Source organism: Embiotoca jacksoni, unplaced genomic scaffold (assembly GCF_022577435.1).
Source record: "Embiotoca jacksoni isolate LCO1_2020_lvr unplaced genomic scaffold, fEmbJac1.0.p SCAF_6, whole genome shotgun sequence".
NCBI classification, from domain to species: domain Eukaryota; kingdom Metazoa; phylum Chordata; class Actinopteri; family Embiotocidae; genus Embiotoca; species Embiotoca jacksoni.
In genome coordinates, this window is record NW_027185414.1 from 13,902,851 (window position 1) to 13,928,630 (window position 25,780).

Genomic DNA, 25,780 nt, shown 5'->3' on the forward strand with positions numbered 1-25,780 from the left:
AGGGCTGGCTGCGCGAGACTCACCTAACGCAGACAATCTGGCTTACGTCACAGCAGCCGAGCTCTAATCACGTCCGCGGAAAGATTATTCATATGAAAGAGCCGTTTAAATGGCAAATGCTCCTCTTGTCTCGTGGTATTAGTGGAAACTGTGCTGCTGTTGAACAATTTAAGTGCCTCCAAAACGGTCACCACCTATTCTCCGGGTTCTGCGTGACGTTTAATCATGTCAACAAGATGAGTAGGCCTGAAACACACATGGTGGTGGTGGACACGGAGCACCGGGTGAACGTTCAGCTACGTAAAAAATACAGCAGAGAAGCATTCACACGACAATGTAAAAAAAAAAAAAAAATAAAAAACATGGATGAAAAAAATATATCGTTAAGTAAAAGTAGCAATTCTGCGGAGGAAATACAGTATACTTCATTACGGGGGAAAGTTTTGCATTTAAAATGTTTGCACTGCTGAATTTAAAAATACAAATACTTCTTATATTCACTGCTGGGTATTTATATATAGGTGTTATATATACTAGCTACAGTGGAATAAATAATCAAAGACCTCTGAGCAGCCATGGTCACACAGGAGACAGAGCTCATGTTAAATTTGATCAGCAAAACTACATCCATATAGAAATCATGGACTAACCTCCAACTGAACCCACAATTTAAACAAATGGGGAAAGAAGTTTAATTTATGTAGTTTTATTACCCCTTATTATGGTCTACATGTCCTTTCAACTTCATCTTTTCCACACAAACCACTAATTTTAAGCTGTTTTTAATAGTATCAGCATCATCTCTCGAAGATAAAAAATTGAAATGATTGTGTCCGCGTTAAATTAAACTCCTCTTGATGTCGTAAACCCACAAAGTTCTCAGAAAATATTACTGAGGACATAACCACACTTTGTTCAGCAGTTAAGAGCAGATGTACAGAGCAGTGTGTGTGTGTGTGTGTGTGTGTGTGTGTGTGTGTGTGTGTGTTTATCATAACTCATAAAGCTGTGTATGTGTATGTTGGGGGTCGTGGCTACCATATAGCAGAAATAAGTGTTTGTGTGTGATAAAAGCTTCTAATCCACACACCACATCTGGACTCTGAATGAAACCAGCAGAGGAGCTCAACCTCCAGAGACTCCATCCTTCGGTAAATCTCCACCCTGAAGCTGCCACAACGTGACTCCAGCAGCCACATACACACATTGAGCAGCAGCGTCAGTAAATCAGCAGTTCAATCATGTGCACGTGTGAGTGACAGCGAGTGATGGCAGGAAGGGAGGATTAACACTAAATTATACCTGAGGGAATTTTGACAAAATTATATTTTCAGTTTTAATTACACTAATGCATCAAACACAAACATGAAGCCTTTTTGTGCGACCATTTAATCTGTATGCACCCATTTCATAGGAAAAAAAAATCAATAACCTTCAGTTGTGCACTCATTAGAAACAAGACCCAACAGGTTCCATCTGTAAATTATAAAAGCAGAAATACAAGAGGTACATGATGAAAAGTTTAAACAGTGCATTAAACTCATTACAGCATATTTCTTTAACAGTGATGCAGATTATTTCATCCAATTGAAAACAATTATCCATAATACTAATAATTGATAAGAAAATCAAGATATGAGTCACTCAGTTTTCACAACCTGTCTGAAACGTGAACACACACCCAAACACCCAAACACACACACGCGCGCGCACACATACACACACACACACACACACACACACACAGAGGAATGATGAACGTGAGGATGACAGACGTCAATCAAGACCAAACACACTGCATATAGAGGCGTGCAGGACAGTCACCCCCCTCCCCCCCCATGCAGAAGGGACCTGCCCCCCCTCAGTTTTCACAACTCGTACGCAGAGTTACTCGGGCGGCTGTACGTCCAGAATGTTTTCAGCCAGGCTGGTGAGTTTGCAGTCCTCCAGGGCTTTGACCAGTCGGCTCAGCTTGGCCGCCCTCCCCTCTGCCTGGATGAAGCGACTGAGCAGCTGATAGGCTTGCTCATACAGCCCTTCTCTCTCGTACTCGTAGGCCAGGTTGTCTATGGCCGGACCCTTCAGAGCGCGGCAGCTCTTCCCCAGGGCCCTCCCTACATGCTTCCACTGACGGCCCACTCCGTTAGAAAAGCTCTGAACATCTGCCCCCGTCAGCATTCGGTCCTCTGACGGGCCAAAAGATAAGGGATAAAGGAAAAACACTTATATTAACTCTACTTAATTGTGGTGGCATAAACTGTGCATTACAAACAGATCTATGTGTAAACAGTGAACATTTCCCCCAAAACCTTACTCACCTTAAAGGACACCAACAGGAATGTTTGAGATCTTAATTCTGAATACGTTTGTCAATCGTAGCTGCTCTGCGTCTTGTTCATTGATTTAATGTCTCTGAAAGATTTATCTTTTTGAGGGAGGGATATAGAGACACTGATTTAAACTGTAAACACGTTTTATATCACACACGAAGCTATTTAATGTTAGCAAGTTGCTATTTAGATATTCAGCAGTTACAAAGCCTGATTAGGGATCACATGGTGCCCAAAAGGCCCTCTTTATAGTTCTGTTTTAGTCCTCACTAAGTCCTGATAAATATATCCCCCTTCTGCTTCTGGATGCTCCACTGTGTTCAGCAGCTAGTCGTTAATTTCATCTGTCTGCCATTTGGTGCCGAGCAGGAAGTGGTGAGTGGAGATATTAGTTGAAAACAGCTTCCTGCTGCGGCTGCAAATGCTGCGTTATGAGAGCGGTGAAAATGAATTAAAATGGTCACATTAAAATGTCAATAAAACCAAAACAATAAGCTTAAAGATGCTAAACAGGCACATTGAGCTGACAGAAACTGCAATCAAAACGATATGTGCCCACGCCCCACCCCGCCCTCCACATCACACATACCCATCTGATTCCTTGTTAGGATGATACTGATGAACACAGCTCTGTGGTTTCACATTTGCTGATCAAATACTGAACAATCAGCAGTTTTTAATGAGGACAGAACTGCAAAAGTCTGTTACTGCTCTTTGCTGTTTAAAAATTTTAATATCAGTGATGGCATATTTTCAAGTTTTTTTCTTTAACCCATTAAAACCATCAACATCAATTTACAAATCCCAGAAGAACAAGTTAATGTGTGCTGCGGTATTTCATTTCAGTTGCTGCGTAGCTCTGTGTTGGCTTGAAGGCCCTCTTAGAAAAGCCTCCACATCTCATTCAGGTGTTCATTTCGACTTTGGTTGACCCACTATGAAATCAATCTAAATAAGCAAACCAAATACATTATCTGATGGCACTAATCTCCTCCCATAGGCTGCCCATCAGTTTATAAAAGGCTGGATTAGAGGGTCAGCTGGAAAGCACTACTAAATTCATAGGCTGTCTGAAAACACAATCTATCAACCAAATCCTGACAGCTTCTTGCGTTTATAAAAAGTTGGTTTTGGTCTGAAGATGACGGCACCAGCATGAAAAAAAGATTTCAAGACAATACAACATTTTGTCTGTATGACCATACAGCAATACCACCTGATGCTCACTCATATGGAAAATACATATATAACAAGCAAGTTTCTTATCTCAACTTTAACACTCAAAATTTGCAGTAAAACCTTTAAACAAAAACAGCAGTTTGGGCAAAACAGTATTTAGCACGAAGAAAAAAAAAACTTATCTTCTACAATGCTCATAAAATGCTATTTTAATCTTTGCAAAGTCTGCCAGCAAATCACTACACAGGACTGAAAAGGGAAAGCGACTGTCTCGACTCACCAAACACTCTGTTCTGAAACTTGAAGCAGTTGCCGGGGAGAGGAGACTCTTCCTGTGTGATGGTGGTGGGCTGTGGGGAAGGACCGAGGGCCTGACTCTGCAGCTTCTCCTCCAGTTGATCGATCTCCTCATCGCGCAGGCGCTCCGGCTGACACAAAACCATAAAGATCACTTACATGCAATAAAATACCCGAGAAGTTTAAGGTGAACTCGCACCTTTTTACACGAGAGTTCACGTTCAACCGCAGGACTCTGTTTCTGTACGGTTTCGCTCTTCTGTTGTCCTCCACGCCTCTAAAGATATCATTGACATACTGACACTGTTTTATACCAAACATGATAGTGACAGAAACAATAGAAAATGATATCCGACATACAGTGGTGTGAAAAAGTGTTTGCCTCCTTCTTGATTTCTTATTTTTTTGCATGTTTGTCACACTTAAATGTTTTAAATCATCAAACAAATTTAAATATTAGTCAAAGATAACACAAGTAAACACAAAATGCAGTTTTTAAATGAAGGTTTTTATTATTAAGGGAGAAAAACAATCCAAACCCACATGGCCCTGTGTGAAAAAGTGTTTGCCCCCTAAACCTAATAACTGGTTGGGCCACCCTTAGCAGCAACAACTGCAATCGAGCGTTTGCGATAACTTGCAATGAGTCTTTTACAGCTGTGGAGGAATTTTGGCCCACTCATCTTTACAGAGTTGTTGTAATTCAGCCACATTGGAGGGTTTTCCAGCACCAACCTCCTTTTTAAGGTCATGCCACAGCATCTCAATAGGATTCAGGTCAGGACTTTGACTAGGCCACTCCAAAGTCTTCATTTTGTTTTTCTTCAGCCATTCAGAGGTGGACTTGCTGGTGTGTTTTGGATCATTGTCCTGCTGCAGAACTCAAGTTGGCTTCAGCTTGAGGTCACGAACAGACGGCCGGACATTCTCCTTCAGGATTTTTTGGTAGACGGTAGAATTCATGGTTCCATTTATCACAGCAAATCTTCCAGGTCCTGAAGCAGCAAAACAGCCCCAGACCATCACACTACCACCATCATATTTTACTGTTGGTGTGATGTTCTTTTTCTGAAATGCAGTGTTACTTTTATGCCAGATGTAATGGGACACACACCTTCCAAAAAGTTCAACTTTTGTCTCGTCAGTCCACAGAGTATTTTCCCAAAAGTCTTGGGGATCATCAAGATGTTTTCTGGCAAAAATGAGACGAGCCTTAATGTTGTTTTTGCTCAGCGGTGGTTTTGGTCTTGGAACTCTGCCATGCGGGCCATTTTTGCCGAGTCTCTTTCTTATGGTGGAGTCATGAACACTGACCTTAACTGAGGCAAGTGAGGCCTGCAGTTCTTTGGATGTTGTTGTGGGGTCTTTTGTGACCTCTCGGATCAGTCATCGCTGCGCTCTTGGGGTAATTTTGGTCGGCCGGCCACTCCTGGGAAGGTTCACCGCTGTTCCATGTTTTCTCCATTTGTGGATAATGGCTCTCACTGTGGTTCGCTGGAGTCCCAAAGCTTTAGAAATGGCTTTATAACCTTTTCCAGACTGATAGATCTCAATTACTTTCTTTCTCATTTGCTCCTGAATTTCTTTGGATCTTGGCATGATGTCTATCTTTTGAGGATCTTTTGGTCTACTTCACTTTGTCAGGCAGGTCCTATTTAAGTGATTTCTTGATTGAGAACAGGTGTGGCAGTAATCAGGCCTGGGTGTGGCCAGAGAAACTGAACTCAGGTGTGATAAACCACAGTTAAGTTATGTTTTAACAGGAGGGGGAAAACACTTTTTCACACAGGGCCATGTGGGTTTGGATTTTTTTTTTTTCTCCCTTAATAATAAAAACCTTCATTTAAAAACTGCATTTTGTGTTTACTTGTGTTATCTTTGACTAATATTTAAATGATGATCTGAAACATTTAAGTGTGACAGACATGCAAAAAAATTGGAAATCAGGAAGGAGGCAAACACTTTTTCACACCACTGTAGTTTCAGTCATGACTGCGACTTCAAAAGCCACCGCAACCTAGATATCACAGATAAAGTAAATTGTTTTCCCAAAGATTTAGTTCTATTTTTACTTTACATTTTTTTCAAAATGAGAAGTTCCTCTACTATCTTTATACACTGTTAAATCGTTTATTGCAATTTTTTTTTGTAAAACAATTAACCGTCAACTAAAAATGTCACGATGGTAACAATAATACTGATTATAAAGCATCTTGTGTCTGAGATTAGAAAATACTCAAAAATGTAGAAAATGCAGAATTTGGAAATTATACAAAAGTGTTAAACTACTACTTTTAAAAAAGTGCTAATTTTGGGGCTAAATCAGGGGCCACCAAGTGTGGGACTTGATCAGTCTGAGCTGTAACTGTGGTAGTCTGGTCTAATAAACAACATTTAAACGGACACCAGTGTTCACAGAACGTCGGGTTTAGCTTTCAGGAAAAGCTAAATTCATGACAAAACATCTTAATTTTGGCGCAACTAGCTGAGGTTACCACCAACTAGCCTGGACCAAGACCTCTGAATGGCTGGTGACGGCGTGCCCTCCAAAATAGGACCAGCACAGTGCCTGTTTGTGCTGGTTTGAACTCGATACTGTAAATGCCTCTCGTAGAAAATTGAATGAGCTGCTCAGTGGAGCAAGAACAAATACTACATGTACCAACAGGGTCATAAACAAGACAGGACTAAAACACATTTCAGAGAACTTGTTCATCACTCCATTTAACCAGGTTTCTCACAACGTACGCTTCATAACAAGCAGCATGCTGACAAAGATTAAATGGGTTCTGCTGTTGGGCTCAACGAGGCTGTTTTCAAAGGATGGACAAACATCTGATATTAAAAGGTGAAATTAAGAGCAGGGACATCGTCTTCCAAGGTACCTGACAACCAGCTACATTCATGAAAAACAGCAACTGAGATGAGACACAGCTGTACAGATCATTCCCATTCAACCTACAGCTATAACTCTTCCAACTTATTTCTCTGATCAATGTGAAAACATTATCTGCAACTGCGCCATCTGTGTTAAGTAAACATTGACACAGCCTGATATGTCACTTCATAGTAACTGGTTAAGCCCAATCAAAATCTCACGGATTAGTCAGCTAACGTGAACACAATGTCCGGATGAATGAGTGACGGGAAGCATTACTTCTAAATTAACGAGCCAAGGACCGACTACCTGAAAATCTGTAATACTGGCCTTCCCCCTCAAATCCTCACTGAACAGTCAAGCAGACACATTAAGTATACCTGTGAAAGGTGGATGTGCTGCAGGCAAAGGTCCAGCTCGTCCAGACAGAGATCAAGGATGTGTGTGCTGGCCTTTAGCTGGGCTTCCACAGTGAACTCTTGGGGCAGAGCAAGAAGCCGGCAGGCATGTTGGGAGAGAGACTGATGTACGGCTCCGGAGCTGTAGCTCTCCAGGAACTGCCGACATGCTGCCACATCCACAAATTTCACCTCCACCCCCAGGAAGGGATCAGCATCATGGACCTTTAGGATCTCACAACCACCCAGACCTCCCGCAGAATCTGAGCACGGGAAACACAGAGCAATGAGTGTGACATCCTGGGAAAGCTTTCTTCTGTTTTAATTAGTACACAGCACCAGACAAGAGATCCAAACTGGAGAGATCACCTATAAGTGTCAGCTTGATGACTTTGAAAACGATGAACTTTCCCTGTTGGTCTTTGTAGAGAGAGAGAAGGTCCACACCAGGACAGAGCGACTGCAGAAACATGACCGCACATCCCATCCATGGCCCTCCGTCCACAGTCTTGTCCGCCATCCTCTGAGCATAATGTGAGACATTCAGTACATCATGATTCTGTTTCAGTTCACAAATGAAGCTGCTGGAAGAAGAATCCTTATTGATGATAACATCATACATGACAACACTGATAGGTTCAAAGATCAGTCACCTAAAGAATATCTGTGCTCCCTGAGTAAGGATTATAAAGAAAAAAGAGCTTTACGTGTTCATCAAACAGGTTAAATGCAAAAATCTCTGACATTCACTAATCTAAGGGAACATTTTATTGTCTTCAAAGAGCAATCAAGATGTTTTCAGTCCTTATTTAATGTATAAATTATCCAAACAAGCTGTTTCAACAAACTATTTTGATCTGCATTTTTCAGTTTCCTGAAAAATTATAGACTAAATGATGTATCCATTCATCAAAAAAGTTATCAACAGGTTAATAACCTTACAATGTGGAAAAAAAACAGATGTGGTGACAAAAATAGATCTGAGTGACACCTCAAGTTTAAACTCAAACATCTGCTCAGCTATTAATTAAAGGTCTTCTTTTGTCTGAGGCAGAAGATACAGTTTGCAATCACCTCCACCCGAACTGAAGAGGAAAATAAATCGGACCTCTCTGAGTGTAACCGCCTGGACTGGAGGACGCTCAAAATATGTTAATTCCTCTGCCAGTAGTCGCTGGTCGTGGCGGCCTGAGGACACCACCATATCCTTTTTGTTTTTACCCAAGCCTCCTTTTGAAACCCTCATTATATAAAAACATGTTTAATCTCATGCCTCCCCTCCCCCAGTCCAGTCCCTAACTCCTGTAACTCTGGATGAACCGCTGAGGCTCGCTCGCTGCACCCTGACGAGCGCTCTGCGTGGAAAGAGCATCCTCTGAGCTGGATTATATGCATGGCCTCGTACTTCACAAATACACAGTACACTTGGCTGCTGGGTCTACAGGAATGTCTGTAACTTACCAGTATGTAATGATATACGATACTATCTACCGGTTCTGTGGAAGTATAGTGTGGGATTACTTCACCAGCTGTATGAGGATTAAATGATCATCAGGACCTTAAAATACATAATTTATCTTTTGCTGCCAAAAAGCAACCTCGAGTATTCCCTGGAAAGCTCGTCTGACGTTTGGGTTTCAACATATTAGATCCGCACAAGAACATGTTTCCACAAATCAGTGATTCTACCTGTTTGTGACGGTGATCGTTGATCTTGTTTCTGTTTCTTTTGAATTTTTTTTCTTGGTTGATTGATGATTTTCTTCAATGCTTTATAGCTCCTAAACACAACAAACATGTAGATAATGGCTTGGAATAAACTAAACCCATTCGTCAACATATGTAATAAATTATAGCACTACAACGTGCTTTAGTGTTGACTATTTTGTGATGAGTCAGTCCAAACCCAAAACAATCCATTATTAATGATGCAGTTTAAAACAGAACAAGAGATGCTTTTCCTAAAGCAGTTTTAATCATCACAGTATGATTTGACCAACCAGAGAAAAGAGCTGTCCGTTTTATTGTTAAATTGACAAACAAGGTAAGCGACTACAATGAATAAAGAAGGAAAGCTACAGCAAGTCATTGTAGCGTGCTGAAATAATTCGTGAATTAATAAATACCTTTACAAATTACCAACTAGACAAAAAGTCCAGGATTTGGTGGTCCCAGTTTGTGAGGTGTGAGTGTCTTTGCAAAACTGAATTAGAAAGATGAAGGTAATATGAGGCCTCAGCAGTCTTTGATCAAACATGTGAGGATCTTCCAAAATTAATATTTGTACTTTCAAATTCAGTTTGACTTGTTCCTTTGCTAAACTGCAGATTAAATAGAGCAACACAGGAGATTTTCCTCAACGAGACTCAAGTTTGGAAAAGATGCTTTGTCCTTTACAACATGATGCAATCTGTTTATAACCAGTGTGGAGATGAGAGGAAAATACAGTGAGCAATAAAGAATTTAATGTACATGTGGGAATTTAAATATTTTTTTGAGACAGATTAAAAAAACAACAACATGTAAGCAACTCATTTAAAGAATGGCAGCTTTTGTTTTTGTATAAATTAAATTGATATGTCTACTGCCTATTTCCAAACCAGCACATCGTTCAAATAAAAAGCCCTCCAGTGTTTCATTCACAGTTCAGCAAAACTTAAAATAGTAGAAATGGAGCGAGACCACTACAGTAAATGTGAAGTGTATAGTTGGAGGTGTTCGATGCACTTTTGAGTCAAATTCAGATCATGTTGTTTGGATAAAGACTCTTTTGCATCATTGAGCAATGTTTGAAAAAAAAAAACAGGTGTGTCCTGAGCTGATCTCAAAGACTGGTACTGGCATTGGCTACAGTGAGCTGTATTAAGCCCCGCTCCTTTTTTATTTTCCCAAGTCAACTGTTGCACAGGTGTCGTTAACAGTGAGCCTAATTTGAGACAGGATGCTGCAGTGACATAGGTGTGGTTAAACACAGGCAGTATGGAAACATTTTCAAATCGAAAACAAAAGCCGCACAGCAGACATCTGCAATGATGCAATGTGGTATATTAGCTAAGCAGTAGTAACAGAGCTGTGTTCAATACTAATGGTTTGATGCTGCACCTAAAACCACTCAACAAAACACAATGAGCTCACACACTCATCATCATTTGTGGATGCTAAAGTCAAGTTATTGCACCAAGTCAAAGTGTTATTGAGATTGTAATACTCATAAAGAGTCAGCCTATGTTCTTACTACAATGCTGCCTCAGGTCAAATGAATAAGAGCTATCTATAAAGACGTCTTTTAGTTTCTTTACTTGGTTATTTTGTTAAAACAAAACATGAAAACCAAAAATAAATTCATGATAATGAAAACATTAAGGAACCGCTTGCATGCAGGCAATGTTTTTCCTTAATGTGTTACAGACCTGGTTTTCAAACATATACTTTGGCTTTATTTTAAAACATTTTAACCACCTTGAAGTGTGCACTGGGCAGCTGTATCCTCCACTGGAAACACAAGTGTCGGACCGGGACTCGGTATCGGCAGATACATAATAAGCTATTAAAGCTAAATTAAAAAAAAAAAATCCATCTGGAAAGCCCGAGTATAACATGTGTTTCTATTCCATTATAATACCGACAGCACATGTTGGTAAAGCATCATTACATACCTGGGTTTCACACTTTCTAGTAATGTTCACTGTGGCGTTAGTAAATGGTTTGTGAACATGTATAAACCCTTTGATTACGGCTTATAGGCATGATGTAGAAAGTAGTGCTGACTTTTACAGTCACTTGGGTGAGAAAAAAATACAGCCAGTTGTACTTTAATTCCACGTGATTTTAATATCAAAGTGATCAACATCAGGGCTAACTGAAGACAGGGTTGCTACGCGACCCAGAAGTACAGGTGATTTTCAGTGAGAACAGGTGAAGTTAGCTCGTCACCTGCAACTAAGTGTAACTTTAATTCATAATTTAACAGCGACATCAGTTTGATTCGTCCAACCGGAGACAGAAACCGTCTGTTTTAAAACTATGTTGAGACGATAAAAGACGTCGCTGCTCGTGTTGGTAAACCTCACGTACAGTAGACACAACTGCCGTAAAACTTCGCCCACACTGCGACCAAACGTCCCGCTGAAGACTTTACTGGGCAGCTAAAAGACTCAGGTTCTCCCGCAAATGGCCTCTCACCTGCTGTTCTTTTGATTCGCTGTGAATTAAAACTTAGTTGAAGTCGGAACAAACTTACCTTCAAACTTTGTTGTATTGCTCGATGACGCTTCCTCCTGATGGATCACACCCACTGACACGGTAAGAACTTCCAGGCCTCCCATTGGCTGAGCAGAAATCAAAACGCGATCTGATTGGTGGAAACCGACATGCCGCCTGGGGAAGAATTGTGACGGGAAGGAAGTGAGTTATTTATTTTTTTCTTCTTCAGTGTTCTTCCATATGTAGACAGTCATATGTAGGACAAAAAAAACGTGATTACTCATCTTTAGAGTCAAAATTTCCCAGTGACGATCCAGTGAAGCAAAACATGATTAATACAAGAGCTAAAACCCACAGTCAAAGAAACAGGAAATCAATAGGCCAGGTTGGTCAAGTGACATGTTCGTTTCTCTGTAGTGTCTTACTTTTTACTGTGGCAGCATTAATTGTTTCATTTGTGTTAAACGCTGCAAACGAGCTGCTACAAAAATTATTATAATTAATTGCTATATTTGCTAAATCCACTCATAAGTCAGTGACTGCAAAAACAATTAAAAGGAGCCTATGCTTCATGGAAATTTTTGCTACTGGATTGACAGAAAATGAATGGTCAGCTGTTTCGAAAAATCAAACCAATCTTTTAGGTCATTTATCAAGAAACAAAAAAATAAATATTTGCTTATTTCAGACTGTTTGCGGTATCAGGTTAAAATATGTTTGAGGTTAGGACTGTTGTCCATATAAGCAATTTGAATATATAATATTTGTGTTAGGGTTTTTTTGTTTGTTTTTTTTACTTCTTTTTTGTTACATCAAATTTATGAAATTATGAATTCGCAATAACAAAAAAAAAATCAGTGACAGCCCAGTAACTAGGTTTCATGATGTATTCTTTCACATGAATCTCATGGGAAACTTTAGGGAATACAAATAAAGGGATAAAATTGCCATGAGTGGTTTTATGTGAGAAGATGTATCAAATGATATAAACATGTTTGTATAATTGTGCATCTGATTATAACAGTTTCAACCATGACGCAAATTACTCTTTAATGTCAATGTTGTTTTCCACTTCATCGTGAAGTATATAGTAACGACTAAAGATTTCTACCGTCAGTCCTTAAGTCACCCAATCTGTTCACATGTTCTCATCAACTGGACCAAAAGGAGAAAAATGTCCATTGGTCTTTCAAAAAGACAAAGATTTTCTCCCAGCACTGACTCTATGAGATGGTAAATATTCTTTGAAGACAATCGCAATTAATTTTTTGTCAATAAAATTGATGGCAGAAAAGTCTGGAATGAAGCCAATTCACAAATATCCAGTCAACACGTTCCTGGAGGACCCTTGTCAACCACATTAGTAATGGCAGTTCCAATTAAACTCAAATCTTCTGCAATAAATAAACTCACACTAAAAGGAAGCCCTCTAATCAAACTGAAAAACCTCAGCAGACTTTGTGGGCACTGAGAAGTTGTAACTTGGTATTTCTGGTGAATTTCTATTAAAACCATTAAGTTCCAGAGTCACTGCTGTTGTGTCATTGTCAGTGTTGTCATACAAATGAAAATGGTCAGTATCATGTTGAAAAAAAGTCAGTTTGCGTTCGCTGCAATGCCTCAGATTATACAACGGGGGGTTGTGAATCATTGGTGGTCGGTCCCTGACTGGCTGTGTCCAAATGTGAAAGTGTCCTTTAGCAGGTGTCCTTTCCCAACGAGCAAAGTGTCATATCAGTGCACCAATACAAGGAAAAATGAAACAAAGATGTCAAGAAGCCCACAAACACATATACATACTATATCTTTTTATATATTTATTCATTCATAGTAGATAAAAGAAAAGTCATAAAACCCCCTGCAGATTGAACTGCCAGCAGACTCAGAGGAGCTTTTGTGGTTGACATGTTTGACAAATTTGAGGGTTTCTTTGTCTCTGTAGACGAGGGCAAGGGAATTGTCCTCCGGATAGACTGTCAGAAGCTGTGAAGAAGGCGGAAACAAAGCGATGTTGATGATAGCCACAGAAGATTGGTTACACTCACTGTACTGTAATCAGCACTCACCTCCTCATCGTCTTCATTAGCAACATAACATGTGAATCCCCCAAACTCTGACTGCCAGTCTGTGAAGGACAATTCAAGTTTTGTGACAATCAAAACACTGATTAATAGTTTAATCACAATAGTGTGTATGTGTGTGTGTGTGTTCTCACCTGCACAACCAAAAGGTAAAGTAAGGTCCAGAGCGTACTCGGCCCGTGCTGCCTCTCCGTCGTGCAGCAGAGTGTAGCCACTATGAGACCATCGTCGCACTTCGCCACAACACACAGGTGTGCTCAGCTCTGAAGAACACACACAGGTCAAAACACACACAGGTAAAAAAAAAAAAACAGGTCAAAACACACAAGCACATCTGTGGCGGAAGAAAACTCCTCACACTGACACACCTTTCTCTCTGCTTGCATCTGCTGCTGCTGCTGCTGTTGTTGTTGTTGTTGTTGTTGTTGTTGGTGTTGTTTCGGTTGAAGACCCGGTGGCTTGTCCGTCCTCTTGTTCCTTCTTCTCTTCCTCTTCATCATTCTCCTCGTCATCGTCAGCCGGGCACAGGTAGTGCAATCGAAGGCCAGTGAAGTTGGAGAGAAGCAGGAAGAACGCTTCTGAACAAAGCAGCTCCCAACATGCACTCACACAGTCAGGCAGGGTGTCCGTAGAGGCCGCTTCATAGCATCTGAAAGCACATGGATAAGCATTCAGAGGTCTTGGACTCAGTGTGCCATCCAACACAGAACACGCAACAAACACCACCCACCTTTTATTGGGTGGACCTCTCTTCATCCACTGAATTTGAGCCAGTCCCAGTGCCTCACTCACCTCCCTGAACTTCTCCTCCTGCAGACAAACACAATCAGTCGGCAGCAGGAAGCGGACCAAGGCAACGCAGAGGAAAGCAAACGAGCGAGAAGTTACCTTGAGAAAATCTTTAAGCTGAATTTCAGAGCTGTCTTCAAACTCCTCCTGAATCTGCTCTTGATAGGAAATGTCCAAGTACACTGGATTGACCCACTCCAACAGCAACGTTTCCTGTCATGTACACAAACACAGCACAATGTAAGCAGGCATGTCAGCTGTCCATTAATGAACAGTCGGACAATTTCACTTAGGATAGCAGAGATAAAATGCTGAAATGTGTCCGATAAGAATAACAGAAAAGTTGGTACATATAACTCTTCATGAAACTGAAACATGTTCTTTCACACTTTGAGTATTGCATAGACTAAATAAATGAGATACAACATGTTAATCAGTGAACTGTAGAGGTGCTGTCATTAATCATCAAATATTTTTTACCTTTTGACCAAATAAGGCTAGCCGTTTCCCTCCGTTTCCAGTCTTTATGCTAAACTAAGCTACCTGACTTCTGGCTCCAGCTTCATGTAGATTAATAATCATATCGACCTTCTCATGCGACTCTTTATCAAATTTCCGTCTATTCCAATAACGGTAACGCTCACATCTCTCGGTAAGTGTGGACTCCTCGGGACGGGCGGCTCTATGTGGCGAGGAGGACGTTCCAAAGAAGGCCCATGAAACCAGCCACTCAGAGACAAGCGACACTTGTCCTGTGACAGAACCTCTGACACCTGGAAAAACACAGTGTATGGTCTCAATTTCCAATCACCGCCTCTTGTTCGATGCAGCAGAAATTAAAAACCTGAGCGTTCATCCTTACTTGGTGGAAGGACACTGGAGAGACTTCAAAGAGGACGAGCGTGTTCCAAGAGGGTACGAGCGACTTCACTATATTCTGTGGGTGGAAATTACCTGATGACAAAGAGAGAAAACACTTATGTGGTGTAAAAGTGCAGAAAGACGCACACACGCACAGAAAGCGGGAAACTCACTGTCTGTTGTGTAAAGATCGAGGGTTCCCCCGTCGCTGCTGCGCCACGGAGGCACAAGGTACAAAATGAAAGCAATGCGCCTCCCCTCCAATTCATCATCATGACACAAGAGAATGTCTAGAAAGAAGACAGAAGGTGACATATAAAAGGAAATCAAAAGGGCCTAAAATAAAAAAAACATCCCTGCTGATGTTTTCAGACAAATCTCACCCGTATATTCATATCTAGCACAAGAAATATCCACTGTGGGCTCCAGCTCAATCCTCAACACTTCGCCGAGCCAGGAACGGAAACGCCCAAACAGTGCTGCCCTAAAAATAGAGAAACGTGTACTGTGAAACGTTGTAATGCACTGTAAGGTGACAGTAACCTTTAACGTCATATAAAGACACACATTTGGTAACCCTCACCACACAGACAGACTGCTTGACTGCCCGAAAGCTCATCGTGACATTTTGTTGTGACATTAATAATAGATGATCACAAGGGGGAGGCTGCAATTGTTTATTTATTTACAGTGTATATTCTCCAGGGCTGTAGTTCTTCAGCAGGTGTAGCATCATATAAATCACAAGTACACCCATACAATTCTCTATATCTCTCTGTATAAAGATGTGATATCTGGGTATTTATCATTGAAGAAAATGATCCAATATTACATATTTGTGAGCAAAAGCATGTGATTGTCAGCAACATTAAAGTCAGGTGTTTCCCATCGATGAGATGATGATCATTTGTGAGTGTGTGCCCTATTTTTATCTAAAGAACGGGGATCTGTCACCATCTGAGCTTCACAGCATGTTTGTAGAAGTGCATCACGGCAGAACTGCAGTTTAGTATTTAGAAGAAATTAAGCATCGCAGTCTCTCCACTGTAACGACAGTTTGACATGATCGCAGTGTACCTGGGTAATATGGGAGCCTCTAAAATGTTGACTTGACACACAGCTCGCCTCCTTCTGCATTAATACTCTGAAATCTTTTGAGGCCTGACTGAAACATTGAACCTCTCGGCAGGTCTCATTAACAGCTTCGTTTCCAGTCATTTGTCTGAATTTATACCGTTGTGCTGACCGACAGTGTTGCAGCCTCGTGTTCACTGCCGAGCTCAGTGCTGCTTTAACAAGAATCAGCTTGGGTGCAGCTGAATATTTTAGGTTTACAGTCCAAAATAAATTTTACCGCTAACATTCGGTCCTCAGCAGTAAATAGAGGAAATGTATTAATTGTGTGTAATCTCTGGCTCCACCTGGTGGACTTCATAAATAAACCAGAAATGTCTAACAACAATTTTTTTTATTCTTACACTGCTCACTTAAAACACTTTATTTTAGTCTACTTATCAACGCAAACACTGAACAAATACTAAATATAATATCAAAACCGCATTTCACAACCTTGAGCTCCACAGTGAGCAGAAAAAAGAACTACAGTGACAATTTCGGCCTGAGTGATCAGTAGAGAAAATGTGTGTTTAAAGTGAGATGGTGTCAGGTAGGATATACACTTGTGGCCACTTTATTAGGTACACCCCGACCATCTAATATGATCCAGTACAACAGCTCTGCTTTATGAGGCTTATAACTTTCAGTTTCTGTTGACACTGGCACATGTTTTAGCACTGAGGTCATAGTTAGTGCTGCTGTTGTCCTGAACTGGATGATATTTTAACTTGTTCCCCATAATCTGCCAAATTTATGTATGTTAACAGGAAGGATTTCTCAACATAATGCGGTCCAGCACAACATGTTCTTTAACTATGACGTTCGTATTTATTATAATGTCATCAAAAACTGAATGTAAACTTCTCGATGGGAGGATTTACGGCGAGATGTTGTAATAAATTGCATCAGATTGTACAGGATAGTAAAGTGGACACCGAGTGTGGAGCATCTGTCAAACTAAAATGTGCTTTAAAGACACAAAACCTAAATGACGTGCGAGCAAACCCTTTTCACAGCGAACAAAAGCACAGGAGTGATTAACAGCGTCGGTCTGGTCTGCGAGGAAGCCTGCGTGAAACCCCTGCAGGGTGCTCTTTGAAATGTGGCCGTCATGAATGTTCCTGCTTGGACACATCATAACGTCAGCTGTCAAAAGTGTCTGTATCCTAAGGTGGCTTTAAAAAAAAAAGGTAGGACACTATGTCAGGTGGGAGATATTGATAGTATACATGTGATTTAATAAAAGTAGGTAACGCAGTGGATCGGGCTGTGGAGCCGTACAGATTAATTGGCCATGAATTGTTGGGTTGGTGGTTCAGACCAGACTTGAGTCAAACAATAGAAACAGATAAATGGGCATTAAAACACGTCATCTGTTCTTGGCAGGTTTCTGGAGCTTATTTGCCGCCCAACGCTTTAAAGCACTTTTCTCCCACTGGTAGCCCATCCTGTCACAAACACACATGAGTGCCAGCTGCTCGTTACCTCAGTCCTGCGATATGTGGCTCCGTCCTCTTCCTCAAGTCGTCTGACTGTACGGGAAGAAAAATAAATAAATGAGGATAATCAGGCAACAACACAGACCTGCTGGAGTAAACCAGAGTGAAGGTGAGTTTGATGAACCACCTGTTTGAATTTGTACAGGTCGTTTGACTTCTCGTGGAAGTTGAGTCTCAGCAGCTCGCTCTGCAGGTTCTCCACGAAGGTTTCGCTGCTCAGGAAGTTCTTGATGACGCAGTGAGGAAAAGGCTGACAGTCCAACTCCAGATCCCCTGCACAACAATCACACACACGAACAGCAAGATGACCAACAGCTTCTACATGACTGATATCTGCTCCAACAAACCAAAGAGCAGAGTCTGACCACAGTTTTAAAACTTAGAGTGCACATTTAAAAAAAAATTAAAAAAACTTACAACACCAACGGTGAAATATTATTTTGATCATGTAAACAGGGCAGACTTTCAACACAGAAAGAGACAAAATGTAAAACACACTTGCCATCAAAACAAATGACAAAAGAGAGCAATTCCTCGATGCCAGATCTAATCTCTGCTCATATGAAAAGAAAGGGGCTGACCGATGGGACGGTTATTTGTCTGCAGTCCGAGATTTCCTCATTGATCATCACTATTTTATCTGTTGTAACGTTTCCTTTAATTTCTCTGAATGTATTCAATAATTATAGACAATGTTTGAGAACAGTGAGCCGCACTGATTTATGGTTGTACTAGGTCTGACTTCCCTGTCTGTTTTTTTCCCAATCATACTACTTCTATTCTGATTTTGCAAACCTCCATATAGTATACAGCAAATAAACAGAAAGATCAGTTAATAAAAACAAACACACTCTAACTGTGGATTGAATTTAAGGCTGGAAAAAGAGCTCAATGTCAACATTGCAACAACATTGTCAAGATGACTATTGATGCTTTCAGCAAATATTGACATAACGAGATGTTGTATCGTTGGTAATATGGATATAATAACTTATGGGTAAAGGCAAATAATAGAACTGGTATAAGAGTCTGGTCAGTTCAGTAATGACATCACTTCACTGTAATACAGCCTTTAAAACCAGGAAAAGACAACACTTATAACAAATAACGACATTAATCCAAAACCCAGGATGATGACGTTGTGGAGGCAGGTATTTCTACTAGTGTCCATTTTATTGATATGATCGAGGATCAATAACAGAGGCACCTACACGTTTAATGCAGCGATGGAGCAAATCTACTGTAAACATCGAACTTTAAAGCCACAGGGCTGGCCACTGCGTGGTGGCGTTAGTGTGCAGGTACATGTCTGTTAGACCGGACAACGTTGTTCAAAAGTAGACGGTTAAAGCAGCTGTGAGTGTTTCCTTCACCGACCGCGGCTGTAGGGAGTCCGGCGGCTCCACGCCTCCTGCACGGCTCTCTTCACCTGCTCGTCCTCCACAGCACGACAAAGCTCCGCGGTCTGCTCGCAGCTCTTCTTCTTTCTCTTCTTGTCCGTGGGGCCGCGCTCGTCCTGCGGCCGTTTGGAAGTCATGACAGAAACTTTATGAAGACCGATAACAACATCCAAAAAAAAAAAAAACAGTGCCGAGGAGCGTGGACGAAGCGGCGTCGCAGAGAAATGACGTAAAGAATGGCCCCGGGATTTTTTTTTTTTTTTTTTTGGTGTTTTTTTTTGGCCCCGAGTGCAGACTGCCAGGAACCATGGAAAAAAAATGACAATATTTAGTCTGGAAATATTCAGTAGTAAAGTTGTTTTTTTTCAGGAGTATATTTTATTACAATTTTCACAATTTGGCTTAAAACAAGTAAAGGTGTACTTTCTCCTTTAAATAGATGGGTAACATAGGCTCTTATAAACTTACTCAAATAGGTTTTTTTTTGTGGTTGCGAAGACCACAAATCATTTGCTCTTGTAGGCTGTAGTAATACTTGTAGTAATCTGAATATCTGCTCAACTTCTACAATATGTCTGAAACTGCCTTGTTTGCAACTTTTAAATCAGAAAATGTTATTTAAGGATTACTTCAGCTTCATTGTAGAATTAAATAAAAGGTACTTTTCTCATCTGTGATATACTTTAATCCCGGTTTTAATTTGATCCCTGGGTGGTTTTGGTGTATATTTTTCTTTATATAGAGGTATACAGGAGCCTTCTGCGTGGTCTGATTGAGCCAAATGCATCAAAATTTGAGAACTTTTCAGGATGAAGAGGTAGAATATCCTCATCTGGCCGAGTCAATCATCAGATCTCAAGTTGACTGAGACCTCACTGCTGACAGAAGTCAGAGTTTACTTTTCTTCTACTCAGAATGTGCTAAATCACAAAAATTGTGTAAAATGTCTACACACAGAAATGTATAACCTTTTTGTACACGTTAAATTGGACATGTTATTTCAGCTTAATGAGAATTATTGAGCCACACTCCCCTGAACTTTGAACTTTATAAAAACATACTCAAAAGACTTATTTATTAAAAAGAAAAACATTGTTACAGGTTAAAACAAGAAACGCAATGTTGTAGTTCGTTTAATCAAACACTGACTTCCTCTGAGGGCATAAAATCAGCACACTGGAATACAGATCGGCATACTACAAAAATGACCAGTTTCTCAAGATAAAAAGGAAAAACAAAACAAAAAAATGTGACATTTCCATTTTCATTCTTCTACCAACAGTGTAAATACCCCTGTGGACTGCCAATATACCTGACATGACAAGTGTTTGTTTGTGAAAGGTGGAAGTCTTTTTGTTTCTCAGAAAAGGCTGCACTCACAGAGACAGCCAGATGTTCTTCTGTTCACTCAACTTAGTTGTAGATGAAGTTGAACCTACAGAAAGACATTATAATTATCATTAAAAACTCATCTTCAGAAAAAAACTATTTGCAAAAAAAAAAACCCCAGCATGCTTATTTCTCATCTTTTTCTGATTCAACTATTTAAGCTCCCCTTTCTGTTATGTTTCATGCATGAATCTTGTGGGTGTCATTTCCTGCTCTGAGATCACCGCCGCAGCAGCAGCACATAAGGTGCTTCTTTACGTGGGACTGCACAGCATTGGGTTTTTTTTTTATCCCTTGTCCCGAGTTGCACATATTGAGACCATGTCCCACATTGATTGGCATGAGTTTTCAAACATCAGCACTGCAGGTCAGATACTTCTCTAAAACCTGGAAATTCAGCTAGAACAAGGACATTCCCACTGAAACCCAAATACAATTGTCAGACAGATGAGGTAACAGTCGCTGAAACAACTCTTGTTTATGGGATCATGCAGGTCAGCAGACCACGAGGCCATTTACTGTAAAACTTTAGCTCCCTTTTTCTGTAGTTACGTAGTGTGGAGATTCAGAATGTTACAATCAAATACAATATATATATATATATATATATATATATATATATTTGTTTTGTTCTTCACATGCTAAAGGCTGAACCTGTAACCTGCATATTATACTGGGTGTCTTTATGTTTCAAGTTGGACAGATGTAGCACAATCTTAGAGTACCTCTCAGCATCGTTCCACACAAACATACTGTTTGTTGCACATTATTCTCCTGTGATATTAAATAATATGTAATATACCGCTACACACCTGACTGTGTTACTGGTGCATCAGAGGGCAAAACAACTTGAATAAACTCTCGTCTTATGTGCGACTGTTTTTTTTTCATATCAATATGAATTTTTCATTCAGACCCAATCCTGACAAACGTCTCATTCTGCCTGTGTTGCTGGCTCAGAGTCTGCGTTTGGAAGAGCTTTGGTGTTGTGCTCAGACACTTTCAGGATGAATATCTCAAGCAGCTCTTCAGACCAGAGCAGTCGTCTCTGTGCTCTCCGTGCCATCCCGTTGCCCACGACTGAGGCTTAAAATAAGCGCTTTCACTGTGCTTACCGGTGTTAATCAAACATTACATTCCGATGAAAAAAAAAAGCTTCGACTTAATTCGAATAATAACTACAGGTTATTCAGGTCAGTCATTTAACGTAAATCCTGTAATGAGGCGTTCGGATTTTAATTTAATACAACAGAAGAGAACAAACGTTTCCATTTTAAACAAAGACCCAACACAAGCAGAAGATCTCAAAAGTACCTGCTCAATAGCTGCGGTAAACTGGAAATGATTGGTCCGTATCCAGGAGCGTTGTCGTACAGTTCAAACAATGGTGCTGCCACCAGTTTATAGTTCTTGGGAACGGCAAAGAGCGCTGCAGAAAAATTTATCACAGATTTCAAAACAAGAAGCCACTTTTATCCACGTGGCCTCTTCTTTTAATTATACGTTATTTACCATTTTTTCTTTATTAAACTTCAAAGTAAAATAATTTCATAAGTGAGAGTGTGACACAGACCTTTTTCCTGCAACTGGACGAGGAACAGCTTCTTGTGCTCCTTAGGTTTGGTGATGTGAGCTGGAATATAGGGGTACTGCAAGACACAATATTCAGCCCACATTAGCAATGTTGGAAACTTGGCAACATAAATCAAAAGCGTGGCCATGACCAAGTCTCAAAATCTGATACAAAAAGGTAATAAAAAAAACCCAGTTCATTGACTGCTCCTGTTGCAACACTGTGATATGCATGGAGCAGCGGGAAGATTTAACCTTCACCAGCAAATACTCCAAGTTACTTGGTCGGGCACATTAGCGCTTTCTCCATGCAGCTGAAACCTGAGCCCAGATCACACATCAAAGTGTCAAATTATCGGGGAACAGAATGAAGTAGCAGGGGGCCAAATGCAGCAAGTAGGAGTGGTGCCGTTAAGAAAATCAAGAAACTACATTTTCAATGCACTGTGAGCTTTTTGATTGCCCCTCGTATAAATCATTGCTCAGTATAAAGAATTGGACAATGCAGGATTTTGCAGATGTATTTCAGACTTCAGTGACTTGCACAAATCAGGGCCAGATGCTGCTTAAAGATTTCAAAACTGATCTATTAATGCTTCACTGTTTTCACTTAAAATATTTGAAACATTAACATTTAATATAAGTGTTCCTTTAGTTAATGAAATCCTCAAAATGTTTAATTATTCATGTATGTGTACTAACCTGTGGAGGCTCAAAGTTGGGGCGCCACCAGTTGCCGATACAGTCATCAATCACCCAGTCCTGCTTCACCCCATCCTGCCGTCCGAGGATCTAACATCCAGTCAACAGTTAATACACATAAACTTCACGATCACCACAGTAACAAGACACTCAAACTGTGCTGTGATGTAGCTACCTCAGTCATCAGGCGCTTCAGACCCTCTACCTCATCTTCTCCTGAACACAGCTCTCCACCAGGCCTGCAGCATAGAAGAAAACCGTCAGACAAAAGTGCAGCAAAAAAACCCAGCTCTGCTGGTTCACACAGGAGCCTCTGAACAGCAACTCACAGTTTGAAGAAGGTCGTGCCCAGCTGCAGAAGTAACACATGAGGAAGTCGGTGCTCGTGAACAATGAGAACACCCTCCACTGTCCTCCGCATGCCCATTTTGTCAAACTCTTCCCGCATCCGCTGGAACCTGGCGGCCACCGAACTGTCCTTCTCATAAAGAGGCTCCTTGGTGCCGAATGTGTAGTTGGTCAGAGGGTATCTGACACAAAAATATACACGACATGGAGCATCCCCAACAAAGTGATTAGTATCAATATCTTTCATTTCCATTTTACAAAACAAACCTTCTGGAAAGTGAATATTTACTGGTGCGCTTCCATGGTAGAAATACATTTTTTTAAAAACTGCATACTTTTGCAGCCGAGTTACTGGATATTTTTGGTAATAAAAAATAAGCAAGCTGAACATGTCAAATGGAAATTGTGATGGGAATCATCAGTATCAATTTGTTCTGCCATTTTGTAGACCAAACTGGTTAAGCCATTTACTGAGAAAAAATGGGGTCAGATTAGGGCTGATTAATTCATGTTCTGTTGATTATTTTTTGATTAATTGATAGGCCCATAAATTCAAAATGTCAAAAATAAACAATAAAAATGTATATTACAATTTATCAAAGCCCTGGCAGACTTATTCAAATAGCTTGCTTCGTAAAACCAAAGAACAAAAATGAGAGATATTGAGTTCGATATAACAGAAAACAGAAAAACAACATATCACTATTTGAGAAGCTAAAAGCGGTAAAAAAAAAAAAAATTAAAAAATTTTTTTAAATTTTTTTTTTTTTTTTAAATTCAATTTTCTTCAAGAAAAAAATATTTAAAAATGTATACTTTAATTGATTGAAGAATTAATAATCAACTGCAGTCGCAATTAATAATAAGGTTTTTTTTTGTGTTATGTTCAAGTGAAACAAACAACGCTTGACCGTTACATTACCATGCCTGACATTTCCTGCTTCAGACTTTTGTTCATTGAACGCAGCCGTGTTTGTTTGTGCCGTGATGAGGTCTGAGCTGCCTTATTGGCAAACAGACACTTTTTTGTTGTTGTTGTTGTATCGTTGCTCGTCAATGTGCTTTAAGCATCATGCACATATCGACGGTAAGAGCAGCTGAAAGTGCATAATTTCGGATCCAAACGAACTCACAGGTTGATGGTCCTCTCCAGGGTGAGCGGTTTAGCGGGCCCGCTGTGGTATTTGTTCCCGAACTGAACGGCACCACCGCGCGGCCAGCCGGTGGACGAGCGACTGGGAGGCACAACCGACATCTCTACAGCACTAAATCCTCCTGCAGCTTGCACCGCCGGTAACAGCTTGTTTGTAACTTATAGAGTTATTGAAATAGCAACAGAAACCGTGCGGCGAGTCTATAACAATTCCTCTGCCGTGGTTTCCCTCGGAGCTCCTCTTCCGGGTGAAATGCGTGCGCCTTTGTGGGCGATATCTGCTGGCGACACCTACTGGTGTGGATGATAAACGACAAGCAGATGATATTAGATTGAATCTCCACAGTGGAGCGCCGGGTGAAAAGGCCCATTGGATAGTTGTGAATTTTATCAACCACTTACCTCCTTTGCCTGGCGTTAAGAGAAAAAGGAGATGCTTTATAATAAACCTTAATTTCTACCATTATGCTTCACCGCAGAGATTGACTTGCAGGATCTGAAGATGAAGTCCTAAATCCAATAGTATCAAATCACCTCTACATAAAAAAAAAAGAACAAAAATGAGGGTTGACTTTAACACTGAACACTGAAAGAAGAAATACTAATATGATGTTTATGTGTGGCATTAACTCTTAGTAAAAACAGACACAGTTGCAATCATTCCGTGATTGAGTTTTTTTTTGTTTTTTTTTTTATATCAAACTAAAAGAAGTCTCTCTGTTTCCACTCCTCTATCCCAGCAGGCCTTTTGTTGGATTACCAGGGTGTCTGCCAATCAGCATCATCAGGCCTGAGTATCTGAAGAAATCTACATTTATTCATCTGCTATTTGTAAGAATGTGCAACATCAACAGGTAGCACATTTTTAATTCCCCTCTAGTTTTTAAATAGACATTATTCTAAATTTAACAACAACAAACAAACAAACAAAACACTCAAGCAAGACTCAAGTAAGTTTGACAAACCTTTTTTGAATGAGGCCCAAATACTCCCTTTTTCTCCTGCTGCAACAGAAGGAGCACTTTTATTTGCAGCCTATACTACAGGCTTTGGCCATTTGTCTTTGTAAGATTTTATTAGATCCCATTAAATACCATTTGATATTATGGTTGACATGCAGTTGTAATTGTTTGGGGAACGTGATTTCTTGTTTCTTTCAACATTACAATTGGCTGACCATTCTGACTGATATCCAATTTGTATTATTGCTTTTTCTCTCCCTCTCTGCTTCAATATACATGTTACCATCTGTGTTTAATATTGTACGTTAATCTCTTACAAATAATTGAAGTTAATAAATATGTGCATTCACATTTTAAACCACAAACATTCAAACTTAAGCTTTAGTGTGAAACTTGACCTCAGAAACAATAGTTTGAGTTCTTAACTGAGGACCTGCTTACTATCCTTATCCAGAGCTTTCGGCAGCATCTCATGGTCTTTCTCACCAGATGGACTTTGCTTGTTTGTGGTAAGACTTTTCAAATCTGACACAAAAAAATCATCGAAAAGAGACAGCACTATAAGACATGGTAATAACTGAGCTATCTCCATGGCAACTGAGGAGGACTGTGAGATGCGGTTG

The 25,780-nt window shown here is 40.3% G+C and overlaps 3 protein-coding genes across 4 annotated transcripts; all 3 read right to left on the bottom strand.

The window, feature by feature from the left end:
* Positions 1-1,862: 1,862 nt before the first annotated feature.
* Positions 1,863-11,363, bottom strand: tradd (tnfrsf1a-associated via death domain). Of its 2 annotated transcripts, none has more exons than XM_069173909.1 (5): positions 11,323-11,363; positions 7,452-7,605; positions 7,065-7,345; positions 3,790-3,937; positions 1,863-2,186 (listed from the first exon to the last, which is right to left on the bottom strand). In XM_069173909.1, the coding sequence occupies exons 2-5, from the start codon at positions 7,600-7,602 to the stop codon at positions 1,888-1,890; spliced, it is 879 nt and encodes a 292-aa protein (XP_069030010.1). In that variant the 5' UTR covers positions 7,603-7,605; positions 11,323-11,363; the 3' UTR covers positions 1,863-1,887. The 2 variants fall into 2 exon arrangements, with proteins under 2 accessions (XP_069030010.1, XP_069030011.1); XM_069173910.1 differs by lacking the exon at positions 11,323-11,363 and adding an exon at positions 8,772-8,834.
* Positions 11,364-13,080: 1,717 nt separating this feature from the next.
* On the bottom strand, positions 13,081-19,223 carry ogfod1 (2-oxoglutarate and iron-dependent oxygenase domain containing 1). The gene is made up of 13 exons (XM_069174400.1): positions 19,009-19,223; positions 17,759-17,904; positions 17,618-17,664; positions 15,400-15,500; positions 15,190-15,306; positions 15,018-15,109; positions 14,800-14,928; positions 14,255-14,368; positions 14,097-14,176; positions 13,735-14,015; positions 13,501-13,629; positions 13,352-13,410; positions 13,081-13,268 (listed from the first exon to the last, which is right to left on the bottom strand). The coding sequence occupies exons 1-13, from the start codon at positions 19,166-19,168 to the stop codon at positions 13,107-13,109; spliced, it is 1,617 nt and encodes a 538-aa protein (XP_069030501.1). The 5' UTR covers positions 19,169-19,223; the 3' UTR covers positions 13,081-13,106.
* An 842-nt stretch (positions 19,224-20,065) lies between these two features.
* Positions 20,066-24,436, bottom strand: nudt21 (nudix hydrolase 21). Its single transcript, XM_069174301.1, has 7 exons — positions 24,176-24,436; positions 23,024-23,224; positions 22,870-22,933; positions 22,695-22,784; positions 21,994-22,069; positions 21,735-21,849; positions 20,066-20,466 (listed from the first exon to the last, which is right to left on the bottom strand). The coding sequence occupies exons 1-7, from the start codon at positions 24,295-24,297 to the stop codon at positions 20,445-20,447; spliced, it is 690 nt and encodes a 229-aa protein (XP_069030402.1). The 5' UTR covers positions 24,298-24,436; the 3' UTR covers positions 20,066-20,444.
* Between the last annotated feature and the right edge of the window lie 1,344 nt (positions 24,437-25,780).